Source organism: Pleuronectes platessa, chromosome 16 (assembly GCF_947347685.1).
Source record: "Pleuronectes platessa chromosome 16, fPlePla1.1, whole genome shotgun sequence".
NCBI classification, from domain to species: domain Eukaryota; kingdom Metazoa; phylum Chordata; class Actinopteri; order Pleuronectiformes; family Pleuronectidae; genus Pleuronectes; species Pleuronectes platessa.
This window is the reverse complement of record NC_070641.1, coordinates 10,158,974-10,174,588: the sequence shown is the minus strand read 5'-3', so window position 1 is coordinate 10,174,588 and position 15,615 is coordinate 10,158,974. Positions and strand designations below refer to the sequence as shown.

The window sequence follows — 15,615 nt, the reverse complement described above, 5'->3', positions numbered from 1 at the left end:
AGGAGTTTTCCCTTTTGCCTGGCTGGTGTCATGTTAGAAGTTTAGGAGTAAGATCCTCTAGTGTTTCATCACAGGTCCGACTGGGTGGACTCCTAAATCTGTCCCGTGGGTGGATATCAACCCTTAAACCGTAGGCATCTAACTACCTGCCTGCCTGTCTGCCTGTCACTCTGTCTGTGAGCCCGGCCTCGGTGGTGAGACTCAGATGGTGACTAGTGACTTTGTAAAAAAAAAAACAGTATGAAAATGTAAAAAAAGAAAAAAAAAAGACAGTAAACAAGATGTTGTGTTAGCATGAGTGGCCTCCCTCATGTGCCGTGTGTGGTGTGCCATTGTGTGTGAAGATGTGTGTGTGTCCTCAGGTCGTTTGTCAGGTTTCAAAAGTCTCACCCTTCCCCCCCCCGCCACCGCCGCACCCCCACACTCCTACGCTACAGTACTATGTAGCTCCGGCCCTGCCTCCCCTCTCTCTCTCTCTCTCTCTCTCTCTCTCTATCTCTCCCCCTGTCTGATAAGAGGCCTGTGTTGTGAGGACAGTTGGTATTAGTATTTTTGCACTCTGCTCGCTGATCTTAATGCACTTACGAGCATGGCAGCCACACTCCAGTCCCACGCGGGCTTTGATCCTGCTCCAGGTCTGCAGCCCCTGCTTCCCATCATCCACCTCCCAGTGTTGTCTGCTGAAGCTCACTGAAAAGCACTCACACGCATGTAGGAACACACACTGGTGTTGTACCGGTCCCCTCATTTCCAGCTTGCCAGTCCCTGTCCAGGCCAACTTCACCTGGTTGGCAGCTAAGAATCAAAGTGTCCATCCATCCTCGACTGGGGGAAGTAAAAAACGCGGAGAAGGGGCAGAGTCCAACTGGGCTGGAGTGTGACCACCACGCTGGTGTGGGGAGTGACTGTGTCCTGTCAGCCTCTGGTTAGTGTTCTGTTCTAATCTGCTGGGCTCCCTTTGTGAACCTGTGGACGGTGCTTCTGTTCCGAGTGCCATGTGAGAAACAAACGCTTTCAGTAAGACAAAAAAAAAAAAAGAAGGATGTTTTACTTAATATGTTATTTGAATTGACCTCTTTATATTTTTTTGTTGGTTTATTTGTTTTATTTTCCAAGGGTTTAAAGTTCAAAGCTCTCATACTCTCTTTTACCTGGCGACCCTGCGCTCCTTTTAAATGTGATGAAGTCTCTCTGTTGGTCTGAACCATGTGTGCCAAATTGTATGTATATTCCTCTGTCAATGCTTTCAATATTAACAGTGCATAAAAAGATATCCTGAAGGGAAATCCTGTTTTTGGATGCGTTTCCGTCAACCGTGAAGAAACAAAGTGAAAACACAAAAGAGTTGTCAGCGTGTCAGATTTGTATCCCAAAATGCTCAATGGTGCTGACAGATTTTTTGCTGCAGTTTACAAAAGGTTTAACACAATTTGTAGTTTTTTGATGGATCGGAGTCCTGCTCAAGCGTAGGCCTGCACTGTGCCTCTCTCCTTGCCCACAGCTTACCTCAATTCGAGGCACCTCCCTCCATATTTATATCCCCTTTTACTGTGCTTTACCAGCTCTTGCATCACGTCGACCTCAACAGGTAGAAGACTCCTGCGCATTTAACATCCGTGTCACAGTGAGAAGGAACTGGACAAGGTGCGTTTAAGCTTCAAAACTTCGGCCGAATGAAATAACAGATTCACAGACGTTGCAAAAATCCATCCAAACCCAAATCTCCTTGGTATTTATCTCTATGGACTTCGGTTTCTTTCAGTTTGTTTCCGAATGGCTTGTATGGCAAGTCGGGGAGCAGATGTTTTCACACGCCACTTCTGTAACACAGCTGCGCAAAAATCCCACCTCGCCGGCTGATCGTAGCTCAGCCCCGGTTCGCCCCAGACGCAACATTTCCGCTTCACAGCTGATCTCAGATCACTCAAGGATTTTCAGAGCTGTTTTTCCCCTTCGCAGTGTCCGCAGACTTCTTGGCCTGCACGACAGTATGCTGGCAGCAGCCCGCCAAAAAAGCCCCCCCCCCCCCGTATCTCCACTTCACAGCAGATAAAACGCCACTCTAACATCTGGAATTTGAAACTGCATGCGTTCATCAGCATGTGGAAAACAGATTATCGTAATTTTTTTCTCTCTTTCAACATTTCCCCACAGGTTATGTTTGAGCTAAGATGCCTGTGAGATGAACTCAATCAGTGGGGCGGGTGTTTAATGTCAGGGCTTTGGGATCTGTTGGTTAAACTCAAGCCCACAACTCTCGACCGAGGCCCGGCTGCCCGAGAGCTGTTCCACCGTGGTGACGCAGCGACGCACAGCGTGTCATCATGAAACGGTTTCCCAGTCATTCCAGACACTTATGCAAGAGCGACTCAGAGATGCGCGGGAGTAAAACAGTGTTTTAAAGTGATTTCTGAATTTTAGATTTGATATTACCAATTAGCACTCGTAGTTTTAGGACAGAAAAAATGCACTAAGACAATGAGTTTGGTGTTTCGAATAGCTACTGTTCATTTTGTCTCGGCTTCCCAGGCACACACACAACCCACCATTCAGCTTAGAGGAGATTCTCTTTCTCTCTCTTTTATATGGTTTCTCAGGTCATTCAGAACTACAGACGACAGTGATGTACGAAACCACTTCATTTTGCATTCAGCGACATCATTCTGTTTCACCGAGTTCACTGCACAAACTGTCACGCCGACTTTCCTTCACAGCGTCCATGTTTGATGTAAGCTTTAGCACTGCGAGTCGCAAAAGGAGAGGCTCTGTCAGTGGGTCATTTCCAATCACAGAGCCACTGCGTTCACTCATCCACACCGAGCACCCAAACAACCACATCCGCCTGCAGCTATCGTTTCATTTAGAAAGAGTTTTGCAATGCAGCAACCTGCAGAGACGCTAAGGAAAGTGCAACCTGGCTGGGCTTGTCATGTACAGTTTGAGGATCCATGGAGAGGAAGTGTATAGCTCGCCCTTCTCTTTCCACTTTACTTTAGTCGTCACGTAGAAGCCCTTCTAGTCGTATCGAGTCGCCAACTGAAGCCAATCCACTGCCCCCTGTGACGCCTTGACTCCCTGTCCTCACCTTTAGCACTGGCACTGTCACGGCCAGCTGGTACATTCATGACCCACCTTTAACTATCTCTGGGAATGCTTCCGAAACTCACCCCACATCCCTCCCCCTCACTGGTAATTTTCTACAAGGCATACCCGACAGGTTGATTTCGAAGCTGCTTCTCCGACTCTTTCCTCCCTTTGCATTGTTCCCCCCCACCCCCCCCCCCCCCCCCCCCCCCACTCCCACCCCGTGGTTGCAAACACTCGTTCTCTCGTCTCGACTTTGTTTTTTAAACCCTTTGAATTGATGCTGCTTCTGTGCTTGACTCTGGGTTTACTGCGTGGTGCCATGTTGTCCACATGGCCTCTAGAGCTTGTAACGCTTCAGTGTGTAATGTTACCATATGCCTTACATGTTTTCCAGGACTAATAAAAAAAGCATAACAAAAAAAAACTCGGGAGATGTGCTTTTTTATTTCTTTGCCCATTGTGAGGAAAAATAAAGGAAGCAAAGGAAAGTTTACAAAGTCAAAACTTTACTCCATGATATTCTCTATATATCTTAATATTCATAAAACCACACAGGACCGTACAAAAAGAATATCAATACAATACTATTCACACTCAACAGTACAAAATCAATTTCTGCAAAATGAGCTCTTCACTGAGAAAAAGTTCAGGAATGTTTTTTGAATTCAAACTGTCTAATTAAAAAAAATGTAATGCACATATCATCAGACATTGTGTAAAAACCACACATAAGAACATCTCCACTGCTGTTTTTTTGGTATCCTTCTTGAGATTTGGCTGGTTACGCTTCAATCCCATGAGAGGTCAAGACCTCAGATAAGCGAGTCAAGTAAGCGGTATCTGGGTAGCCTTTCCTGAGAGAGACAAAAAGAAGATTGTTCAGCTCTGATTCATGGACTCGTGTTTGGGACCTTTAAACTCCACAGCGCTGTTTGCACATTCCAACCGGACCCACTCACCCTGATTTGCCTCCCTGTAGGCTGGTCTTGTGCGGGATGGAGTCCCAGGTGACCCGGGCCCCCGTCTCCGTGCCCGTCACCGTGAAGGTGAGTCCCCGCCTGAAGGCCTTCTCCAGCTGGGGCAGCAGCTTCCTCGACTTCTCGCAGTCAGGAAGGAAGGCTTCGAACACGCCTCCTTGAAACGGGTTTCCTGGAAATGGGTGATCACTCTGAAAGGACAGATAGCAATAAACACAGTCATTACCAAAGCCTCTTAATACTACCATGCATAAGACATATTATTAGAGCTCAATGTGATAGAGTCATGCAGTCTGTTGATGATATTTGACTATAAATAAGTGTTGCCTGGTGCAGATCACAGTGGACCAAGAAACACCCAATGGACGGAAACCAATAATGATTTCTGCCATGCAAACAGAAAAAAAAACTCTCACTTCCTATGCAGCACTGAAATGTTATTTCCTGTATAACAGAAAATAATAAGCCTCCCTGAAGGGTGTTAGTGTGATGCTTTTTCACATCCTGTAAGAGTCTAAATATAAGACAAGTTACCGCTATATCTACATCTACATTCCAAATGAGAAGTCTTCTACTACTGCTAGAGATACTGCACACTTAAATGTGTTTTTTGAGCAATAAACTAAATTAAATTACAGTTTTTGTAGTGAACCACATTAATGCTGGATTTAATATCGGGTTTATTACGAAATGTATACAATAAATCTACATCCATGGGTTTAACATGGCTCATAACTCCTTCTAATGTTTCAAACCACCTTGGAACTTTCAGGCCAAATGGTCATGTAGTGTCAACTATTTGGGACGTCTCTCAATGTCAGGAGATTTATGTACATGAAAAAGTTCAGACCAGTGACTGCTCGTTCATTTTCAAATCTATGCTGCACCTAAACCCCTAAACCACCACATTATCTACCATTCAGAGACGTCCCCCATGGTCTCCTGCCCCTCCATGTCCTCAGGCATGGCGGCTTCAGCCCTATGCTTCAGCCCCGGCCCTCTCACAAACACACAATTTGATAGACTGGCTGACAAAGCTGCCTGCATCAACAGTTCAAACAACTTGTGTTCTTCACCTACAGAGAATCCCTCATCTTCAATAAGACTTTCTGTAGCCAAAGTATGTGGGCTGCTCCTGGAGTTGTCGCTTATGGCTACACAACAAAGATAACTCAGCTAAGTGGTATTACCAGTGTGTTTAAGGTGTCTGTGTGTGAGGGAAGGGCAGAGAGACGGCGGGGGTTTCTGTAAAAGGCATCTATTACATACAGCTGTTCTCAGTGACAGAGTGCTCACAGTTTGACACTCACCCCCTGGATACCATCAGGAATGTAGTAGGTGATCTTGAGAGAAGAGTCCTTGAGGTGACCAGTTAAACTGAAGGGCAGCTTAGAGAGGCTCATTCTGCCCTTGATGGCCTGAGGGGTCGGATCCGCCGCATAACAAACTCTGCAGTGGGCGTGCACCGAGTCCATACATATTGAGCAAATAGTGACCCCACACTTTGTTCTCTTCACTGACATCCCACTGTCCCCACACAAACAGGTGTAACCCTGTTCTCCATGTCCCGCCCTGGACTCCCCCGGGTTGTCCTGGATCTCGACAGTTCGTTGTTTAACGCCATCTTTTAGGTTGAGACGCAAGGTTCTCTCCGTGTTATGAACGCCCATGGCTTTATCAGGGCGGGCAGTTACGGAGCCGCCACCATTCACATGTCTCATACTTCCTGCAGTAGCATTGTCGATTAGTGCGTTGTCCTTCTGTCCATCCATCTCTGCTGTACCGGTCATTTTCACTTTCTCCTTAATGACAGGGTTTTTCCCAACAAATGTCAGATTCTCACGTTCATTCATAAGCTCTTTCTCATCGATGTCACTATTATGGTTTGTTCCCGTTTCCTGTTCTCTATCAGTGCCTGTTTGGCTTTCTAGCATCGCCTGAGAATTGCTTTCAAAAGAATTTCGCTCCTCATTCGTTTGTGAAGAAGGCGGCGGATTCCAGTAGGAGGTGGATGGGACAGAGAAGTCCTGTTGTTGGGGTGTTTGGGCCACATCTCCAGAAAACACCTCCTGCAGTGTAGCACTGACCTGAGAACACACCTGCTTTGGACCTAGAAGGATCAAGCTCTTCTTCAGAACCTGGATACTGACCTTCTTGTAACGGCTCCGCACCTCAGCACAACACACCTGTAGAGTTTCATCTTTAGGATCAGAGACGCCCAGCTCTGACAGGTGCAGCTCCTGCAAAGAGAAGTCCACACTCACCGAATCAACCAGCTTCTGTAAACCCAGATGGCATGAACGCACTCGGGACTGGTTTGTCCCTCTGATGGTGACGGTTGTCGCACTACTTCCTTCAGGTGAATTTTCTTTAATCTTGACGTCAGAAGTCAGGACGTCCATTCGGGTGCTGTAGGCTTGTTTTATGTGTAGCCACTTCCACATGGAAACCTTAATCTCTGCCTTGTAGACTTCCAGCTTGTCCCTCCCATCAGTACTTGGGCTACTGAAGCTAGAGGACCTGCCCCTTGCTCTGACTGTGGACTTACTGGCTTGCTTCAACGTGGATCCAGACTCTACAGGTGGAGGTGCAGTACTTCCTGACAAACTGGTTTGAGGACTGCTTAGGTGGGTTGTTACCTTTTTGGAGCAGCTGTCCATTAAATTTGTGTTCAAGGAGATTTTATTCTGCATAGAGGCATAGGAATCTCCATTTTTAAATAAGATGTCTCCTCCTGTGATTTGGGGTATTGCTGTGGAGAGTCTATCTCCAGGAATCCCTGCCGTTTCAGAGAAGACGTTGTGGCCTAAAATTGGCCCTGTGCCTGTTTGTCTACCCGGAGATGAGAGCCCTCTGAAGGTGAAGTCAGTTGGCCGATTGCCTAAGGCGGACAGCCCTTCATCCCGAAACCGAGCTGCTAGTTTGTACCTTCTGGTTCCTTCAGCTCTTCTCTCATCCTCGTCTGACCTCTCCAGCCTGTCATTCAAACACCCTTCAGCGGACCGCATGGTGGTGGCTCCCACCTTATTTTCAGGAGTAAATGAACTTGAATCATAAGAGGAATGTCTAAGGAGACTGGCTACATCATCTTTTTTAGCGTTCACTTTGTCTAGGTCCAGGAGAAGGAGCTGCTTCGCTTCAGATATGTCACTGCTGCTCCCGATGAGGAAAATATTTCTGTCATCCTCGTTCAGGAGAAGCTTTGGAAGTCTGATCTTTAAGCTTTCTATCGCATTTTGCAGTCCTTGCCTGGGGGACAGGATACTCTTAGGGAGCATAGCCCGACGGATCTTGGTCTCATTCTCCTGGTAAAGTCCACTTAATGTCTTTTGTGCCAACGCCAGGCGCTCCCGCTCTTGACCATCCTCCCTCACTTCTGCTGTAACCTGTAGAAACAGTGTAGTCAACCCTTGGTTTGTCATATCCACCACCTCAACGCCATACAGGTTGAGGATGTCCTGGTACTCTGTCCAGCAGTGCTTCTGCAGATACTGGAACATGTCTGCATCCAAGATCAGAGAGAAGTCCTCCTCTGCTGCAGTCGGATTCCCAGAATGCCACAGATCTGCACCCTCAGCCTTGCCGCTATCTTCACCGCTATAAGCACTGGGCATCAGGTCTCTATGAGAGCTTGAGGGTCTCTCTGTCTCGCTTTGTGTTCTTTGCCAGTTGGGTGTCCTACTGTGATTTTCTGACCCCTCATTATGAGACTTCCTTGTGGGCTGAGCAGACTCCGTGGAGCAAGTCGGATCAGGCTGACCTGAGTCCCTGTGTGGTGACTGTGGGCCTGCAGGATGCCCAAGTATTTGATCCAAAGCAGCCTGGACCTTCGAGTAGGCGCCACGCAACGTGCAGAATTCTTCTGCGTCGTAATTTATGTCGACATCAGCGTGGCTCTTGATGAGGTTTTTCAGCGCCGGTAATCCCCCAGGAAGCTGGCTGCAGTTGACAGTGGCTGATAAATCTATAATGACCTATGATCACAAAGGAAGACAGACAACAATCATTCATGGATTTTCCTCAGTATACAGAATTTTACATTTTCAAACTTTCTAGTTAAAACGTACAATGTGTAACTTCGGTTGCTCGGCGTCTCTTATTCAAAACAATCGCAAAGATCTTGTTTGATTATGAGCGACTAAGGCGCACATCATCATCATGGATGAGTTAATGTCTAAAAGTTGATTTCACAATAAACAGAGGTCAATAATCATGATACGTTACTAGTGACTAATACAAACAGCCCTGGAAGTTATAGCAGTGATGGGCAAAGCCATGGGTAAAGTGGATATGACGCAATTAAAAGTTGAACAAAATTCAACATCTGTGGAATATGTATAAATATAAATATAAATATAAATATGAATATATGAATGGGAATCTCTGTGGGGTTGAACATTGTTGGAAGCATTTTGGAAAATGTACATACACAGGTCAACAAAATATATGACATAATGAAGAATTGTTATGTATTCTATCGTTACACATACCTTGTCTGGCTCCAGGCCCTCTTGATGCTCCATTGCAGTGAGTTTATACATCTTCCCATCCACTTCCAGAACGTGCCGGCTGAGTTGAACCACTCTGCGTGCCACTGTGTGAGAGGGGTCACCAGAGGGAAATCAATCTCAGTCTGTGAAGCATCCTGACTAAGCGCTTTAACCATTGGCCACTCCATTGACCATTGCCAACATTCCAGCTCAGTGTAAATCACTGGTGACAGCCAACACAGTGCAATCCCTCACTATTGCTGCTGCTTTGAATTGGTTGCAACTTTCTTTTGGAGTCTCTAAATTGAAAGGTAATGGAGCGGTTTATGCCGAACCTTAAGACCTGCGTGTTTATGTACTTTCAAACCAGTCAATTCAGTTCAATTCAAATGGGCTTCATTGGCATATGAGAAAAAAACATTTACGGTTCTAAAGCAAGATTGAATTGAAAACGACACCCAGCAACACACTTCATATGCGCAAACATGCACAGGACCTGACCCCACTGACCTTCACTGTCCTGGAAGGTGATGAGGGCAGAGGCAGGTGTTGCCTTGACAATGGTGACGAAGTCTATTTCCCCGCCCCCGTTCTTGGCCCTCAGGAAATGGATAAAAAGCTTGTCTGTCAGTCTGTCACCGTTAATGTCTGTGGGCAGACCGCACACCCTCACCATCCTGCCCCGCTTCGCCATCTGCTGGGAGGAACACAGCCACTGGCTTCTGTGAGGGAGAAGCTTTCTGCAAGGAAGCAACACACCCACAAACACACATACACACACACACACCCACAAACAGGAATGGTGAGTGTAAACATCAACCTGACAAAATGATATAAATGACAAAGCACAATGCTTCTTAGAGAAGCTGTAAATGTTAATGGCAGGCATACATGTAGGACCCCACCCTTGCAAATAGGAAGGAATACATATTTGATCATGTGACACCCTCTACTGGGGGTTTCTCTGTCACTACATCAGCATGAGATTTCAATTTCAGCTGCCAATTACAATAAATAAAAATTGACATTCTGAGCAAATAATTCTCCAACTCAAATTTTATGAATGTGTCTCCTCCAGTTCATCTGACGCTGATATAAAGCATTAGCAAGAGAAGACAATGTCAAGATCTGGAGGCTGATATTTGACATTAATGCTCCAAGAGCAGATATTTGCTCTGGGTTGTAGAAAAAAAACGCAAGAAACTGGCTCCTTTCAAAACACAGTTACAAGATACAAAAAAAAAAGGAATAGGAAACAATTAGAGGCAATTAACAGAGGATAAACAAGTATAAACCAGATCAAATAAAACCTTTGATAGGATCAAAATAATCGGTAAGATCAGTAGTATGAAAAAAGAAACCTATAAAAATGTGTCTATAAAAGAAATTATGAGGAGTTTGTCAGAAGGAGGTTGTTTCAAAGAGCGGGAGCCCTGACAAAAAAGGCCCAGTCTCCTCCAGTCCACATCGTGGACTGTGGACTGGTGAGCAGGGCCTTCACTGTGGAACTCAGGTAGCAGTTCTTAGCATTCTTTAAATCACTTCTAACATTTAGATAGAGGGGATGGAGAATCCAGGTGCATTAGGTGCAGGTATTGACTGTGTCAGGGGCCATCTTCATTACCTCGGACTTGTCAGTATTTAGCTGCAAGATATTTTTGAGCCATCCAGCATTACTATCCAGGATACAGTCACTGAGAACACTAACTCTAATACAACATCCTCTTTTAGTGCAAATGCAGCTTACGACTAATAGTTGTGTGGTAGGGCGGGGCAATACAACAATATCAATTATTATCGTAATTACACAAAAAATGAATCTTCCATTAGAACCTTAAATACCTTCAATTTATTGCTTTATGTACCTATTTATATGTGTTTGTGATTATGATTATATGTAGTTGTATCTTGTGTTCAATAATTCTACGGGTAATTTTTTTGACCCATGTTGTGCATTAGAAGGGACTGCATAGCTTGGGCATCAAAGGGTTATGGGGTGCTGGATCTGGCTTTACTCTGTTTATCTGATTAAGTATTTATCATGCTCTGCCCATAGAGAAGAGTTTAAAACCACATCCTTCACTCTGGGGAAAAAAATCAACAATTTCCTATTATTGCATTGTTTGGCCATGTTGTGCAGCCCTGGTTAAATGCGTAAATTGTGCGTAAATAGTGCGTAATGTGCGCAGATTGTGCCAGGTGGTAAAGTTAACGCCCCTTCCCCCTCCTTCCCACCTTCAGTTTACGTTCGGTCATCTTCATACCAACAACTATGCGTAAACTCCCCCCACAGCTGCATCTGTTGTGATTGTGTGTTTATATTAAGGCAATCAAAACTTATTTGTAACTCTGGCGCTTTAATCACTAAGTTTCTATTCAGCCAAACATGCGAGATATGCGACTAATGTTAAATGTTAACTTCTGCAGGCTGTCATAGAAACACAACAGGGAAAGACACAACGCACTCAGAGCAGAGAGTCACGGAAGTGGACAAAAAAAAATCACACATCAGTTCATCTGTCGATCTATCTACACGATGTGTGTGTCTGCAGCAGACCCTGTGACAATCGATTACAAACATCTGTCAGATTGTTCATCTATACTGACCTTATAGATGTTCGCGGGCGGTTTCTCTCTATCTCTCACAGACCGTCACACTTTACACACCACCGGAAGAAAGTGAAACTACAGCCTGTCCTGTGATTCTTTGTGTCACCGCGAGGGGGAGACAGAGTGCTGTTTCTCCTATTGCGTGTTCAATCACTGAACTCTGCTTGATGATTTCCACTTTACTTTATACTTTATAACTCCTTCAGAGGACACTAATTATTAAAATGTTTCTCCTCAAAATTTGTATTTAATTGATTAAGTTGCACATTCTTTATTTCAAAAAAGGGTTAGGGTTAGTGTAGGGTAATGTAATTATAATGTTGTATTCATGTAATACAAATATCTCAAGTTGTATTCTATTGCATAGTGTTGTATTCTATTATGTTTTGGTGTATTATTCTACAATTTATGATATCTTACTGAGTATTGAAAAGTAAAGGCATGTAACATTGTTTCACATTAGATTGTTACAATATTACAGCTGATGATGATTTTTACTTGTGGAAAAATGCTGTTGAGCTCTAATTACGACACATCAGCTATGTAAGATTAAGATTAAGATTAAGATGCATTTATTAGTCCCAAACACATGCACAGGCACACTCATGCAGGTAGGGAAATTGAACCTCTACTTTTGACCCATCTGGTGCAGGGCACACAGAGCAGTGAGCGAGGGTAGGCATGTATGTATTATAAGATAAGGTCTTATATTATACAATTTACAATAGATATCGTTTTATATATATATTTGGCCTACACTCATGGATATATATCCATGAGTGTAGGCCACAGATTTTTCAGTGGCTCCAGTGAATGGAAATTAACAAATTTCCATTTCAAATTAGAATCACAAAGTAGAGATATACAATAAAATAATGAATAGAAAAAGGTAATTTCAAGCAGAACATCTCATACAGTCATTTTACTCACTAAGATTGATTTAAGTGGCCTACAGCGATTTAATGGTAGATACTGATCGGGTTATGGAGCGATTATTTATCTAATCATTCATTTCTTCATTCAATGAAGCAGTCACTTCATCTTTGGAGCATGCGATGTCTAGTCAGACACAGTAGGTGGCAGTGCTACGTGATTAAAGTGGGTGTGCCCCAGTTACACGGACGCCGTAGAGGAAGAAGTTTGCCTTTTGTCCAATCAGAGGCTTCGTTGCTTCATCCGGTGCGCATGCGCAGAGAGGCGGAAACCTCATGTGTTGTACGTCGTGTCCGGTGGAGGTCACACACATCTGAGAGGATCTGAGGTGAGTTACGACAGCTGCAGTAGAAACTCTTACACCGATCGTTAAACGTTTGCGTATCAACACTTATAAAGCGAACAGGAGACGTTTGTTTCTCATGTTTTGTGTAGATAACGTTAAATCACGAGTGTTGGGTACGTTCATATGTAAGAGGTAACATGCGCACCCGGCGTGCTACTCGTACACGGCCGACACTCGTTTCATGCTCGTTTTACTATGTCCCTCGAGTGTTGTGCGTAGTATTTAATTGGTCCTCTCTAAGCTACAGTAGTGTGTTTATTAAACTTTACTTTCCAGAGGCCGCAGTTAGATGCTAGCTGGGGAGCTAATGCTAGCTAGCGCCCTCAGCCTTGGCATCAGTCAGTCCAAGGCCAAAGCCAACTGCTTTTTTGTAGAGGGGATTTAACCTGCCTTCCCAAAGGCGTGTGTTGTCCAAAACTGCTGAGCGGTTCACAGTTTGTAGGAGGAAGGTTTAATAGAACCACTCTGTCTTCTTCTCTACTTCATCACCTTGAAGGTTGCTGTCATCATGGCCAAGCTGTTTGAGTCCATTGGAAAGTTGGGGCTGGCCCTTGCCATCGGTGGAAGTGTTGTGAACTCTGCCCTTTACAATGGTGAGTGCTGGTAAACTGGACACGTACTGGTTTGTTTTGGACAGATGCGAGCCTGAAACCTATTTTCTATCATTTGATTGACATTGACATGTGATGATAAATCGTTTGATTTTTCAAGCCCATTTTTAGAGAGGGTTAACTAATGAGTCTATTAAATTTGGCCCTTTATTTTTTGTTATTACTGTGCTTATTCTAATGCCAGTGATATAAATACTGTATTATTCAGTCAATTAGTTTGGGTGAATACGGCATGTTAACTGCAGTATAATAAAACGATAACACATGTCAATAGAAAACCTGATAGCAGCCATGATAGATATTTGGACAGCTATATAGCTCCTCAACAATGTAATTCTTGTGATTCTAAAAGTTCTCAACAAACGTTTGACAGTCATAGAGCTATAAACTATTAAACAGTTAACACCCAACTAGAGTGCTATACATACAACCTGTTTGGCAGAGAGAGTAATTGTCCATTCTCTCCACAGTGGATGCAGGGCACCGGGCTGTGATTTTCGACAGGTTCAGAGGAGTGCAAGAGATTGTTGCTGGGGAAGGGACTCACTTCATCATCCCCTGGGTTCAGAAACCTATCATCTTTGATTGCCGTTCCCGTCCACGCAACGTGCCTGTCATCACCGGCAGTAAAGGTACATGAATAAGCTACTTAGTCATTTCCCCGCTATCTCCTGCATTTGCTTAATACACATTGTGAGTCTCTTAAAAAATCAGCAGACTGTCCTAATTGTTTAAGGATATAACTACAACGTGACTGAACTTAATTTGAACTGTTCACCCCACAGATCTGCAGAATGTAAACATCACATTGCGTATCCTTTTCCGGCCGGTGACCACCCAGCTGCCCCGCATCTTCACTAGTATTGGTGAGGACTATGACGAGAGGGTGCTACCATCCATCACCACAGAGGTCTTGAAGGCTGTAGTAGTGAGTATCCTTGTTCAATCGAGAGTAACAAACAGACTGAGTTTTTTTGATGACAATACAAAGAGAAAAACGACTTAAACTAATGGGGGTCTTTCTCAAAGGCTCGGTTTGATGCTGGAGAGCTCATTACCCAGAGAGAGCTCGTGTCACAGCAGGTCAGCGAGGACCTTACAGAAAGAGCCTCCACCTTCGGCCTCATCTTGGATGATGTTTCACTGGTATGAAGCTGCTTGCAAATATTATTACAATGTCCATTTTATATTTTTGATGGGATTTTAACCAGTGGAAATGTTTGCATTTTGCTCTGTCAGACACACTTGACCTTTGGCAAGGAATTCACAGAGGCTGTTGAGATGAAGCAGGTGGCTCAGCAGGAGGCAGAGAGAGCCCGTTTTGTCGTTGAAAAGGTATTATTTTTAACATGCATATCACCCCTATACTACTTGTGCATTTAAAAGTTTGTAGGCAGTTCCTGTTGAGGGGGAAATATCTGAGCTTGAAATATTTTGTTATTAGGCAGAGCAACAGAAGCAGGCTTCCATCATCTCAGCAGAGGGAGACTCCCAAGCTGCCTTGCTCATCGCCAATTCCCTAATGGAAGCTGGTGATGGTCTGGTAGAGCTACGTAAGTTGGAGGCAGCTGAAGAAATCGCCTTCCAGCTCTCCCGCTCACGCAACGTCACTTACTTGCCCCCAGGACAGGGCACGCTGCTCCAGTTGCCCCAGTGATGACATCTTGCATGTCCACCCCGCTCTTGCTGTCTCCCCCTGTTACACGGCCCATGGAAGGGGTTGTTGGAGGATTCACTGACTGACTCTTCCAACTTCACACACATTCCTCCAACTCTTTCTCTAACCAACTCTGGACTGGGTTTTGCTGATAGTAGCACGGTGGGAGACAAAGTTAGAGGACTGATGGGATGCATTTATGAAGTCCATCCATGTGTAAGGAAGTGGAGAGGGGTTAATTGCTCAATCTGTGTTAACCCACATATATTATATACATAGTACTTTGTTTTGAGAAGAATTGACAAAGCAGTAAATTCTCTAAAGATTTGTCTTGCTCCATTGTGTCAGATTTACAGTACTGGATGTGTGGAAAGTAACAATGATCTTTACATGATGAGAAAACAGTGTGATTGCTTTAAAAGATAAGCTGATAAGTTATGAAAGATGAATGCAATTACTCTGTTATTGTGCTGAAACACTTGATTGATAAACCATTGTTTATTCGTTTGAATTAATTTCTGTCCTAACTTCCGAGGCGGATACAAATTGACATTTATCTGCTTTCTAGCAAATTCAATCATATTGTCACCCGCTGACAATTGGAATGTGCCTGTCAAAAAGTAGATGATGATCTTTCTTTCTCTATCGATGTGTCTGTTTCTTTGGTTCATCTGAGACAGTAATACGACCAATGTTTCACAAATGGCTCAGCTTAATAAAATTTTCTTTCTACCTACCAGCGGTCATGCTTGTTGTTCAAGACCTTGAGTGTAATCTTAATTGTCACCACATGAGGGTGCCTCATTATTGCATCCTCTTTTTTTATTAAAATGCCAGACAAGCAGATGGTTGCACTTATTAGTGGTGCTTCACTTTTAAGTCAATGTTTCAAAAATTGTGAAAA

General features: G+C 44.1%; 2 protein-coding genes across 2 annotated transcripts; one reads left to right on the top strand and one right to left on the bottom strand.

The window, feature by feature from the left end:
- Window positions 1-3,512: 3,512 nt before the first annotated feature.
- On the bottom strand, window positions 3,513-11,268 carry si:busm1-163l24.3 (uncharacterized). The gene is made up of 6 exons (XM_053443367.1): window positions 11,162-11,268; window positions 9,065-9,294; window positions 8,555-8,658; window positions 5,375-8,038; window positions 4,047-4,255; window positions 3,513-3,941 (listed from the first exon to the last, which is right to left on the bottom strand). The coding sequence occupies exons 2-6, from the start codon at window positions 9,246-9,248 to the stop codon at window positions 3,869-3,871; spliced, it is 3,234 nt and encodes a 1,077-aa protein (XP_053299342.1). The 5' UTR covers window positions 9,249-9,294; window positions 11,162-11,268; the 3' UTR covers window positions 3,513-3,868.
- Window positions 11,269-12,303: 1,035 nt separating this feature from the next.
- phb (prohibitin) lies at window positions 12,304-15,447 on the top strand. The gene is made up of 7 exons (XM_053443393.1): window positions 12,304-12,425; window positions 12,940-13,036; window positions 13,525-13,686; window positions 13,840-13,982; window positions 14,084-14,200; window positions 14,294-14,389; window positions 14,499-15,447. The coding sequence occupies exons 2-7, from the start codon at window positions 12,952-12,954 to the stop codon at window positions 14,709-14,711; spliced, it is 816 nt and encodes a 271-aa protein (XP_053299368.1). The 5' UTR covers window positions 12,304-12,425; window positions 12,940-12,951; the 3' UTR covers window positions 14,712-15,447.
- Window positions 15,448-15,615: the final 168 nt, after the last annotated feature.

Excerpts from the sequence above, each read along its gene's own strand:
- phb (XM_053443393.1), top strand. The coding sequence starts at position 12,952 with ATGGCCAAGCTGTTTGAGTCCATTGGAAAGTTGGGGCTGGCCCTTGCC. Across the intron at positions 13,687-13,839 it reads TGTCATCACCGGCAGTAAAG|ATCTGCAGAATGTAAACATC; the intron begins GTACATGAATAA and ends TTCACCCCACAG. Across the intron at positions 14,201-14,293 it reads TCTTGGATGATGTTTCACTG|ACACACTTGACCTTTGGCAA; the intron begins GTATGAAGCTGC and ends TTGCTCTGTCAG.
- si:busm1-163l24.3 (XM_053443367.1), bottom strand. The coding sequence starts at position 9,248 with ATGGCGAAGCGGGGCAGGATGGTGAGGGTGTGCGGTCTGCCCACAGAC. Across the intron at positions 8,659-9,064 it reads CACCTTCCAGGACAGTGAAG|TGGCACGCAGAGTGGTTCAA; the intron begins GTCAGTGGGGTC and ends CCTCTCACACAG. Across the intron at positions 4,256-5,374 it reads TTCCTGATGGTATCCAGGGG|AGTGATCACCCATTTCCAGG; the intron begins GTGAGTGTCAAA and ends CTGTCCTTTCAG.